Source organism: Lonchura striata, chromosome 5, assembly GCF_050655825.1.
Source record: "Lonchura striata isolate lonStrDom1 chromosome 5, ASM5065582v1, whole genome shotgun sequence".
NCBI classification, from domain to species: Eukaryota; Metazoa; Chordata; class Aves; order Passeriformes; family Estrildidae; genus Lonchura; species Lonchura striata.
This window is the reverse complement of record NC_140707.1, coordinates 10,894,766-10,907,711: the sequence shown is the minus strand read 5'-3', so window position 1 is coordinate 10,907,711 and position 12,946 is coordinate 10,894,766. Positions and strand designations below refer to the sequence as shown.

General features: G+C 43.8%; 1 protein-coding gene across 1 annotated transcript in view; it reads right to left on the bottom strand.

Moving 5' to 3' along the window:
* The window catches only part of KIAA1549L (KIAA1549 like), a 129,649-nt gene that overhangs the window by 69,138 nt on the left and 47,565 nt on the right, over positions 1 to 12,946 (bottom strand). Inside the window, exon 2 of the mRNA XM_085582356.1 lies at positions 2,619 to 2,951. Within this exon, the coding sequence (XP_085438482.1) occupies positions 2,619 to 2,951 (333 nt within the window). The remainder of the gene's footprint in view (positions 1 to 2,618; positions 2,952 to 12,946) is intronic.

The window sequence follows — 12,946 nt, the reverse complement described above, 5'->3', positions numbered from 1 at the left end:
TAGATATGTTACTGGGAGCTAGACTATGACTTGTAGCACCTGTGTCCCGCTCCTCCTCACTGCATGCGGCTGGATATTTATCAACCATAACAAAATAACCAGGGGACTCATCTGGTTGCTGCTAATTCTGGAAAATTCCCAGAACCAATGTCTTCTCAGATAAAGCTATTCAAGAGAGTTGAGCCAGAAGCATTGGTGACAGGGAAGGGGGACTGGGCTGGCAGCTTGCTGAGGGTGACACTGCTTCTGTTTGGGGCTGAAGTAGTCAAGCTGTCAGTAAGCTGAAAAGCCAACACCAGTGCTTTGGTCAGTAATCTTTACAGCATCACTTGTTTGGGATCCTAGAGAGCTAGGGAGAGCACCTGCAGCATTAACAGGACCATATGTAAATGGAGAGGTGCTTTCTCATGTATACTGATAGGAACACCTCCAACACGGAAGAAATCAGCAATGTTTTCAGCCCTGTTTCCATGTTTTTTTTGCAGAGAGTCAGGCATTGTCAATGCAGTACCAATGGATGAATACTGAACAGGAGATGTTTTCAGTGCAAGGGCATCTACATAAAATTCTGAAAAGCTATTCTTTTCAGGAAAGGGTAAATTTGAAATGTTTTGAGTATAGGATGTATATGTATAGTTTGCTGAAGGGGTGGAAAAGAGTCGCTTCTGATTTGTATTAATTTTGTTTTGCAGATTTGACACTACCAACTGTGGTGCATAGTACTCATCTTCCAGTGGGAAAGTACTTGGAGCAACTTCCCTTTTTTTGGACTGAAGTTTTTACTGAAGGAATACTAATGCCAGCAATGCTTTATTGGTCCACGTAGAAACTGAGTTACAACTTCAGGAAGGCTGACAGGATCTAAATTGCTTTCACAGCCTGCATTCAAAATCCTGGAAGAGCCAGAACTGTGGCTGTCCATCACTGTTGTCATGGAAACAAATGATGGCAGCATACCCCGTGCTGGAGGCATGACAGAGGCGAGTGGCTTTTTATCAACTGAATGCAAAGTCTGACCAAAGGTTAAATGATTTAAAGCTCTTGGAGATGAATATTCTGCATGAGGGGGGTCACAAGAGTGGGTACTCCCATCTTTCTGTCTTCATTTACAGTTACATCTGAACTTTCTGCATCTCCAGGTGGAAGATGTGCAGTCACAAAAGCAGTAGTGGCAGAAGCATTTGTGGTAGCAGGTTCAGGTTTGGAAAGGCATACAGTGGAAGCAATTAATGGCACTGCAGCTAGATCAAGACAGAGTCATCATGGCCATCTCCAAAACACTCCCTAGTACCCTTGCTCCTATGAGGAGTGTACAGGTTTGGATACCTGGAGAAACTTTGGAAAGCTGAGTTCCATAATGCAGAACATTATTAGCGTTAAAGTCCATGGAAATCTTTGCTGTCACTCCTCTTGTGAAAGGCTGTTGAGCTGTCCTTGCCACAGGAAAGCCACCAGGATTTGGGAGAGCAGGGCCGAACCAGCTGGGAGTCTCGTGCTATTTGTCTGCTAAGTTCCATCAGTCAGGCCTTCTGCAAAATTCTGATTCCGAGGCAGCAGCGGGAGGGATCTGCAGCCTGTCCTGGTTGGCTGCTGCCGCCCTGGGACCGGCTGTGCGTGCTGCCCCAGCAAACACCTCGTTTGTCTCCGTTAGCAAGGGAGACCTTGGGCTTGCTGGAGACAAGCGTGCTGCATTTCTAAAGAGAAAATCTGTTTTGCTTCTAAATTCTCCTACTGGCAGCGCTGCACTGCGAGCGTGCTTTGCATCTGGAAAAAGTGATATTGGCAGTGAAAGGGAGGATGTGCTCTGTGCTGAGCTGGAGACCTCAGCTGAGCTCTTGGAGGCTGGTGACATGAAAGGTGCAGGATGAGAGGCTGTAGTGCAATTAGTCAGTGCTGGGAAAGACTGAGGGTGACTCATTGGCGGTATTAGATGTGGAGTACCTGCAGCATGGAAGACTGATGTAGGAACCGCTGCTTTATCCTGAAAAACTGATGATGACAGAAGAGTGGTACCACTAATTCTGCCAGTCAGGACTTCCCTAAATGGTTCCAGTAGAAGACACATTATACATATTCTCGTCAAGGAACCATGACAAATTTTTGAAAATTACTGTCAGGAGAGACTGATGCATTTTTGACCTAGGAATATCAGAATTTACAGATGACAAAGAGGTCCTTTCCGAAGGAAACCCTTTTCCCACTAACTCTGTGAAATGCACTGTTGTTGATCCAATGAAAAGCATGGCCCCCATGAACAAGTTGGGACCCCTTCTGTGATTCACCACACTGGAATGCACCATGCTTAGAGCACTATTCCTGCTTTCACTAACCTGTGAGCTAGCTGAATCTGTGCTGAAGACACCTTCAGGATCTGCAGACAAAGGCACTTGGATGGGCAGTACAGTTGGCTCAGAAAAGTTAATGGCATGAGGTGAGTGGATTACCAATGAGGAGAATGATGGTGATGAAACAGCGGCAAGCATGTCTGATCCTGATGTGCTTTCTTTGGAAATGGAGGGTGTTTTCTAGTGGCACTGGCTGGGATGGCACAGCTGCACTCAAATGTGTCACTGGTGGTGTGGTGGGCAGTGTGGCAAACATACCAAGCTGAGGCAAACCTGTTAGAGCAGCTGTGTCATCTGCATCTTGAGACGACGGCCGCAGGGGCGACTCGGCTGAAACCTCGGCGGGTTCCTGGGGCGCGCTGCTCCCACTGCCTTGGTAGAGGGAGGGTGCCAGGTGCATCTGATCCAAAGTCCTGGTACGAGCGCCAGTCAGCGTTGTTTTTATCATCTGAAGCAGGTCTGCGTTCTCCAAAGTCTGTCCCAGAGAAAGGTCAGCTACTGAGGGAGTCTTAGTTTCTGTGGAAGGCCGTGTTGGTGATAGTATAGATCTCCAATTAGGAAAAGGTCCTGTAGAAGGAGCATCATTGATATGCTGTTGCCTGACACCTGTAAAAAAAATAAGGAAAATGAGTATATTCTTCCCCAAAATGAAGATTTGTTATCTTGTTGCTACAAATCACAACACAAAAATGCATTAAGTTTGGTAAAACAAGTGAAATTTTTTTTGTTGTTTTCAGAGTGCATAAAAATTCAGAGAAATTTTACCAAGAAAAAAAAAAAAAAACCCCAAAACATGAAACCTAGTGAAAGGTTCAACACAACAGATTTTAAACCCCTCAACTCATTTCATGTGACAGAAGAATAAGGAAAGCTGCCTTGGCCATGCTATTCCAAAATCCTACTTTTACCAAGGATGTCTCAACACACTAAAAGACACATTCTTAAGCCTGGGACAATTCTTGAGGTCATCATGAGTCACCCTGTGTCAAAGCACTGTGTGAGAAGATGGGTTTAGAAGCAGTGCAGAAAGGGTATGGGTTTTGACAAGCAAGCTTCACTGCCTTGGCATGCAGTCTGACATGGGAATCGAGTCAGCACTGGCTGCGTTCCTGTCAGATGCATCTGGAGGTGCTCATCCTGCCAGCTCTAATAACACACGCAATTACAGGCACAAAGGGAAGAAAATAAAACAGGGACGAACAAGAGGAGAGGGGGGCAAGATCCAAAACAAATTAGGACATTAAACTCTTTTTTTGACATGTGCAGATGCACAACACATCATTTCAAACACCAGTTTACTCTGCATTCAACACTATAATGTTCCTAGGCTTTGTTTTCTTGAAATGATTACAGTTATCCTAAAATCACAGAATGGGAACACTCACATTTGTACTAATTTAAAGATTAAGATTCACTCAAGAGGAAAATTTAAGGTGGTGGTTTTGGTTTTTAATTCCTTCCCCCACGTCAAGACAATAGATCAAACCTCAGTCCTGGCACTTGGTACCATGCCAATCTCTGTCCCCTTGCATAGCCAAGCAGAGGGAAAACATGGAGCTAAATCCTGCCCTCCAGCTGCAGCACATCTGGATCAGACACAGGGGATGACAACCTTCTCCACAGCCCCGTGAATAACCCAGCATAATGGGGAGGCAGGGCAAGCAGAGCAGGTCTTGAGAGACATAAAATGGGCTGGACACTGGCTCCAGCCACTCATGAACCCAGGGGTCAGCAGAGCCAACAGCACCAACTGGGATCAGCCCACACAGACAGGAGCCAGCAGCAGGAGACCTTACAGCACAAGGGAGAATGGGTCACACTGCACCTATTTAAAGCTAAGTTTCTTTCTTTCTACAGTTTTCTTTCCTCCTAAGTTTCTACACCACCCATCCTCCATATCCACAGGCCACAGTAGGTTACCAGACCAGCTCCTTCAGGCTCCTGTGTGCATTCCACAGGAATGTGCTGGAATTATTCAGCATTTTCTCTCTCTAAAAAGAAAAAAAATACACACGCACAAAAAAACCCCACCAAGAAAACCAAAAAAGAAAACCCAAACCCATGAGAGATCTTCCATTTATCCCTGTATTTAAGAGTTTTATTAAGCCATGGTGAAAAACAGCCACTACTACCTCCTTCACTGAGATGCAAGAATAATTATATTCTCCAGAATTTGGAGACTATAAATTTGGTTTAGGGAAGCAGCTCCAGGATGGGCAACAGAACAGAGCTCTGCCCTCCAAGCAACCAAAGAAGTCCCCAGACCTTTCACCTGGCACAGGTTAACTTACTCACTAGTGATCTGGAGAAAAGCAAAGGGAGGCAGCCACAGAGCCACCTATGGCAATGAGAGACAAGCAGGGGAACAAGGAGCCCAATCCACTCTTATGGAGCTGCTCCAGAAGGTCAGCAGGCTGGATAGGAGGCTGCAGAGTCCACCAGGGAATTTGACCCACCAGGAGAGATTTGCAGCACAGAAGGGACGCTTTTGTTTTTGGGCCTTGGCTGCTGATGTGTCGTCAGGGGACTGGAGACTGGTGTGGCCTGGTTTCTGATATTCTCCACCCTATGCTGGAAGGCACATTGTGTTTTGCTGGCTTTTCCATCCTTGTGAGTCTGGCAGGTTTTTAACAGAAGGTAGGAAAGAAGACAAGATTAATTTTGCTCAGCTAGAATGGATTCAAACATGCTGAAATTAATAACTAGGTGATGTGCTTTGCAAAACCAGACTTTAGGCAATCTCCAGCTTAAATATCTCTGCTGGTGAAGTCATCATTACCCAACCTGTTGCACCTCTGTCTTGTTTCATCTCAGAACTGAAAAATGACTGCAAAGTCCTGGTGTGGGATTTTTTTTTAGCACTTAGTCCTAGAACTACTCTAGCACAAGTCCTAAAGGGTCTTAAGAAATTCAATGTTCCACTTTTCTAAAACAGCAAAACCTGTCAGCATCAGTCCTCTCACAGACTGCACTATTTCTCATGCATTTCTTCACACATCGGTTTAATGAGAATGATTATGAGCAGAGAGACAACATAAACCTGGAAAAAAGCATTGCTGTTACCTCATATTGACAAGAAGTGAAAAAAAGTTCAAATATTGCAAAGAAGATAACACACTGAATAAAAATATCCTCTAGCCACTTCCTTATTCCTGTCCTTCAGTTTTTGATCCTTCTTTTCCCTACCAGCTGCCAATTTCTCTGTTAAAGTCAAGCTCTCAAGTTACTGAAGCATTAAGAAAATTATACAATATTCTGCAACCTATGTGTGATGCATTCCAATGCAGCAGATTTTCTCTATGCCTATGGAGAGATGTTGACTGTCAGCATCTGTTTCAAACTGCCATAAATTCAGCATCCTGGTAGTAACCAGACACAATACATGGAGTTTAAATTGAAGGACATGCTCTGTGCTTGAGAATTGTTAGGATGGCATCAACTGCTACAGCTCCCTATCAAAAACTCTTCAAACCAAGACTGCATCATGGAAACAAAGGCAGGCAGGAAAACATTTCACTTCTACATCTATCGACAGCTGAACACACTTGATGAAGGAGGAGACAACCAATCCAAATCAACAGGAAAGCCACAATAAGATCTCCCCACAGCATGCATTGTGCTCTGAACCACTGCTGGTACACACCAGTAGCTGCTCCTCCTGCCTCTAGATTACCTGTTATTCTCTCACATTTCAGCCTATTGATGAACCACCCCCTCCAACAACCCCAAAATCCATCTAGCAGTAACCTCACTACCACAGCCATCACTGATGAGGGACCTTTCCTTTAGCAGTAATGAGGAACATTTCCAATATGCCAGAGCAGTAAGTTAAAAATCAGTCCAGTTTGGAGAAAACCACGTTTTCTACATTTCTGAGCACTTTTGTGCACACCTAAAGGTGTGATAAAGACCCTGACCTCTCCCCTTTAATAAAGTGAGTGTCCCCATGAGGAAGGTGTAGGCTGCCATGAGGGCACCCCTCACCTTCTCTTCTCCAAGCTGAGCAAGCCAAGAGACTTCAGTTGCTTCCTCCACGTCTTGCCCTCAAGGTTTTTCATCACTTTCATCACCCTTCATCACTCTAATAATGTCCTTCTGCCACTTCTGAGTCAATACAAAATATCAACTCAAAGGCATCTTCAACAACAGAAAGTTTTTGTTGTCTCAACTTTGGTTGCATTACTTACAGATCACCTGAATTAATAACATTTAAAAGTGAAGCTGATAAAGAGCATGTTCAGAAATCTTATTGCATGACTGACAAAGACATCTTCCCCATAATATATCAAGTATGTATCTTTCCATAATCTTCAGCTTAGTGAAGACAGAACTTCAGTTTTCCAATCAAGTTGCTTTAATTATTCATTTGTGAGACAAAATATTACCAAAAAAAAAAAAAAATCCCCAACTGCTATTAAGTACTGTAAAGGCTAAATTTTATGAATAAAACAATACCTATATAAGACTAATTGTAGCCATATAAGGCACAGCAGAAATCCAAACATTATATTACATAAGCAATATGCATTTTATACAGCTCTAAATCAATCAGCCCTAAGGGACATTAACTCCAAAGATACCTTATAAAAATTCCAGATTGTGAGAAATACAATTACTTGCAAGCAAACACTTCAGCCAAGCCTTTGAAAATGCCTCCCAAACATTCTCCTGGAGAAGCTGGCAGCCCATGCCTTGGACATGTGCACTCTTTGCTGGTTAAGAACTGGCTGGATGGCTGGGCCCAGAGAGTGGTGGGGATGCTGCCACATCCAGCTGGGGACAGTCATTAGGGATCAGTGTTAGGGCCAACCCTGTTTAATATCTTTATTGATGATCTGGGTGAGGGGATCAAGGGTATCCTCGAGATGTTCACAGGCAACATTAAGCTGGGCTGGAATGTTGAGCTCCTGAAGTTTAGGAGGCTCCTGCAGAGGGACCTGCAGGGTCCCTGCATGATCTGGACACGCTGGAGGGATGAGACAAGGCCAACAGGATGAGGTTCAGAAAGGCGAAGTGCCAGGTCCTGCACTTGAGTCACAACAACCCCTTGGACTGACTGGAAAGTGGCCCAGGGAAAAGCACCTGGGGGATGCTGGTCAACAGCAGCTGAACATGAGCCAGGGGGTGCCCAGGTGGGCAAGGAGACCAATGGCACCTGGTGTGGATCAGAAATATCCAGCAGGACCAGGGCAGTGGCTGTCCCCCTGTCACAGAATCGCAGAATAATGAGGTTGGAAGAGACCTCTGAGATCATCAAGTCCAGCCTATGCCCTAACACCACAACTAGACTATAGCACCCAGTGCCAAGTCCAGTCTTCTTTTAAACACATCCAGAGATGGTGATTCCACCACTTCCCTGGGAAGACAATTCCAGTACTTCATTATTCTTTCTGTGAAAAATTTTCTCCTAGTATCCAAGCTAACCCTTCCCTGACATAGCTTGAGACTGTGTCCTCTTGTTTTGTCAGTGCTGCCCAGTGGAAGAGACCAACCCCACCTGTGCACAACCTCCCTTCAGGGAGTTGTGGAGAGCAATAAGGTCACCCATAAGCCTCCTCTTCTCCAGGCTGTGCTGGGCACTGCTGAGGCCACGCCTCAGGTGCTGTGTCCTGGTCTGGGCCCCTCAGATCTGGAAGGACACTGAGGGGCTGGAGCAGGTTCTGAGAAGGGCAATGGAGCTGGGAGGTTCTGGAGGGTAAAAGCCCTGTGAGAAGCAGTTGAGGGAGCTGGGGGCATTCAGCCTGGAGAAAAGAGGCTCGGGGAGACCTGACCACTCTCTGAGCTGCCTGACAGGAGGCTGGGGCAAGGTGGGGATCAGCCTCTCCTCCCAGGCTACCGGTGACAGGATGAGAGGACACAGCCTGAAGCTGCATCAGGGGATGTTCGGGTTGGACATCAGGAGGAATTGCTTCACAGAAAGGATTGTTAAGCATTGGAAAGGGCTGCCCAGGGAGGTGGCAGGCTCACCATCCCTGGAAGTGTTCAAGAAATGACTCGGTGAGGCAATTAGTGCTGTGGTTTAGTTGGCATGGTGATGTTTGGCCAAAGGTTGGACTTGATGATCTCAGAGGTCTTTTCCAACCTTCATAATTCTAGGATTCTAGAAAAACAACCACCCACCTACAAGTATTGCTGAGAGATCCTTCAGCACTTTACCCCACCCTATCCAGTACCAGATAGGGCTACCCTAGGGCTGCACCTCCTCTTTAAAACAATATCACTAACATACCAGAAAAACCACTTTTTGTCTTCTCAAAAGTATGATGCTTCCTGCTTATTATTGTTTTACCACAAGTGAGTGACCAAAGGTCAGATATGACTGGTAGGGGATACAATGAGAAAATTAACAGAATTAACAGAAATTAACAGTAATCTCTGTTACACCAGTGAAAAAATGCACACCCTAATCACAGGGTTCTGAAATTTACTTCCATTGAAGAGCATTAAGCCTAAACTGTATAGCACCACTTCAGAGTTTTTCTAATGCTATCATTTTTTTTCATTATTCATTAAGAGTTTACAATTTGAGAAATGGCACAAAAATACAGATTTCATGAGCCAAAGTATGTGAAATACACTACCAATGAAAATATAAATGCTCAGCAAAGCATTTATAAAAATAACTATGTAGCATGTCAAAATCTTGCTCACTGTGCAGAATGGCAAAAACTATGCCTCCATTATATGTTATCACAATTATACATTGATGAGATCATTATCTCCCAACCTATGTATCCCATACATCTCACTTTGGCATCATTCCACAGGCATTTGCAGCTTAATGACACAACTTTTACAAAACAATTAACATATAAGTGTTTTTTAGCCCTGACAACTAGCCAGCCTAGGGAGACACCTGTCCTGAGCACTGAACCATTCCTGCTTTTCTGGTCAGTGTGCTTTGTGCTCATCCTCCAAAAAGTCTGCCTGGAGGGACCACCAGGATCATACTGGAAGGGAGAACAAAGGTGGTTTTGGCAGCTGCCAAACCTACAGCTACTACATCAGGAAAGGATGACGGAGGAAACTGCGAAAGAGCAAAGGTAAAGAAACCAGAAAACGAAATCCTATTCTCCACGGGTATCTCATTAATATACATTTTTTCAGGCAGATTCTAGGAAAAGTTAAGTGGTTCAACAGACACCTTCTCACATTTGCTTCAGCTGTAACTTTTCCCAGATTAGATCTTGACCTTCAAAACCCAAAATTCTGTCCTGATGGATTTAAACCCAGATTATTTTACCAACAGCTGAGATTGTTTACATCCTAGCCTCTGTTTATCAGTCAATGTCTACAAGAGCCAGACAATAAAAAACCCACCATTACATGCAAAAAAAGCCCTTTTTCCAGTGATCTTAGAAAATTATAACTGAAAACTATTATTATTTTTTTTTTACAATCAGGAAAAAATATTTTGTCCTGATACCATCAGAATTCTGTTGAAATGAAACATTTTTACTGTGAGTGAAAACATCTGTGAGGAGGTACCACATAGCACAAGGTTTCCTGCTCAATAAGCAAAAGTTTGGACTTTATAACAAATAATAGAAAAACATTTGGGCACAATATTTGGTTATTTCAATTGCACTGCCATGTGTTTTCTCATGTGAAGACCAAAGCAGCAAACTTGCGTTTGGGGTGGTGGTGACTTTTCCTTGCTCTCACAGAGTTAATTCCCTTTGGGTCCCAACACTCCAGCAGCAGAGCTCGCCACATCAGGGACAACCTCTTGGCCATCAATTAAAATCCAGGGCTGCAGGAAGATGGTCTTTTTGCCAAAATGCTTTTGGCATGGCCTGCCTTGCTGGCTTGCCCAGCCCAAATTCAGCTGCTGGGATTCGGGAGCTCCACAGCTGTCATCACCAGCGCTGCTCTGCAAAGCCACAGGCTGGTGTGACTTGTCCTGAGTGCCAGCCTGGCCTGGGGCTCCAAAGTGTCCCCTGTGCCACCCAGGCAGCTCTGCTGGGAGGTTTTAATGCGCTCCAGCAGCGGGAGGGAGGTGGAGAGCAGTGCGAGAGACAATGGGTCAGGCAGGGCGAGAAAGCCACGCTCTGGTGGCGGGGGTGACAGCCCTGCCAGTGGCATCATCTGCATGTTGGATTCAGGGCAGATGCTCATCTGGATCCTCAGGAAATGAGAGAGGAGGATTCATCACCACGCTGTGCCACGGGATAATATGATTGCTCATAATCACACAGAAACCAGAACCTGTAGCAATGTGTTTGAACGACTCGGGCCGCGGTGTGCCCCTGGCAAACTACTTGTAGCTATTCCTGTCAGAGTCCTCCAGAATTCATCGAGGTTACTAAGACATAAACTGAGCTAAATGAAGAAAGAAGAGGCTGAGAAACAGAATGCCAAGACCACAAGAACTGAATAAAAGAGGGCAGTGAAGCACCTGGACTGTAACCAATCACATATCCTGAGAAATACATGCAGAACGTGTGGACAAGACAGAGGCACCAATCAAGAAATGTGTGATTAGTGTGTGCAATAGTTCTAGAATGTATAAATAGTGCATAATGTAAACAATAAATGGCTTCTGCTTAATCATTTTGGTTAGCTGTCCAGGAGTCCTGATTTCCTGCAAGAACCTGATCTGGGGATCTGCCCTTGAGCCTGCTGAACATCCCTGTGACCATTTCTGCCTGAGATGATCTGGTTTTTCACAGGATTCAAGTGAATAAATGACATATCTATTCATGTATTTGTCATTATTTTATGTATTTGTTATTATTTTAATTATATTTTCGTGCTTTTTCAGCAACACTTTCAGGATCAATTCCCTTGTGAGCCTGACAGCCTGCTTTAGCACGCCACTTACCTATTTATTTGTAAACAGATATTTGCACAGGCCTTTGCAAAGGAATAGTGTTTATTCAGGAAAGTTTCTGTAGACACTGCTAGCATCAGCATAAATGATTTAATGAACAATGTGGCAAAAAAATTCAAGGTCATTTGAGAACATAAAACAGCAAAGCTGCCAGTTCTCATGCTTTTACCTTAAGTTTTACAATATTTGAGATGCTTTTCATGAGACAAACAAAAGAACACCCCAAAAATCCTGAGTAAAACACACTGTATTTGCAGTTGATTTTTCATTTTTACATGAAAATTCTGAATTCTTGACATTGTGAGGAAAAAGAAAATGAAACTGTTTTTAAATTACATTATTTTTAAGCACATGGCATTTTCACATAACTGGTTACATTTATTTACTTATTTTAAACTTCCAGAGCTAGGATAGACTGAAAGGGTGGCACCAAACTCTGAAAAAGAGTGAGAAGAGTTTGGGTTGCAAATGTTGATTTTCTTAGACCTGGAGTTAGGCAGCAAAATACAGGAAGTCTGTGGCAGTTTTGCTACTGCCAGTAACTTAGCAGCCAATAATAATAATAGTAGTACAGTTTTATTATTATTTGCAACAAAAATATATATTTTCTTAACTAGAAGCTACTCCTTCAATAAAGCTTTCAGAGTTTAAACTCCCCACCAAAATCAGCACAAGAGCCGACAGCAGAGAGCTGCTAAAAACCATTCAGATTATTCTCCAAAGAGGGGGGGGGGGGGAAAAAAAAATACCAAAACTATTGTTTGCAGAACTTTCCTAAAGAAACATCAGTGCTTCCAGAAGGTTGAATCGTGGGCCAGGTTACATAATACAATATATTCTGACATGCTTGTTGAGCAATTGTGAATGTTCCCTTGAGCCAAAAAGCTTTCTGCCCACCAACCCAAGCACATCTTCAAGGGATCATTTGAGGCCACAGCCCAGGAGCAGAGAAGACCCTCTGGACCAGGTGGAGCTCAGCCAACACCTCCCCCCAAAAAGGGAGAGCCAAACTGGGGCTGCAGCAGCAGGAGGCTAAACCAGGACACCAAAGTAAGGATGTGCAGGTGTGTTCCTCATGTGCCTGGGGTGCCAGAGGGGCCACAGCTCAGCAGAGAGGAGGTGACAAACAGGCTGGCAGCACCAGCACCTTCAGCAGCCTCATTCTTATTAATGCTTTCAAAGTACAAAATCTCTAATCTTAAAAAAAAAATAAATAAATAAAAATTAAATTGATTTTTAGATTAGAAAGCTGTCAGGTCATCCTGAAGAGAGGGTGAGAAAAGAGCAAATGACATACCTTTTTTTTTTTTTAATGCAACTAAATAGTGAGTTCTATTTTCTCTTCAAGATTTGCCCCAAATAGCCAGTGTTTATCCATCTGGATATACAATGTAGTTTCTCAACCCAAAAAAGTACAGTCTATTACAGAGCCCCAGAATGCAGAAAGGTTAAAATATTGAAAATAAGAATGAGCCAATAGACAAATATTGAGTTGAAATTTTGAAATTTTGGGACATTTTTCTTTGGAGGGGAATCCTCCTTATGACCATGAATGGGACTACAAACATAAGGTGTTGCTGGGAAAGAGTCCACATAAAATGCAGAAAAACTATATTCTGGAGCAGGATAGACAGCACTGAAGGTAAGGGACAGCACAGAAAGCTGCTTTATAAGGCTTTGTGATTTTCCTCTTTCCCAACTTAAAAAGGACAGAAACTAGGGGAAAAGTCTTACATACAACGCCTTGTTCTCCCTTCTATATAGACTT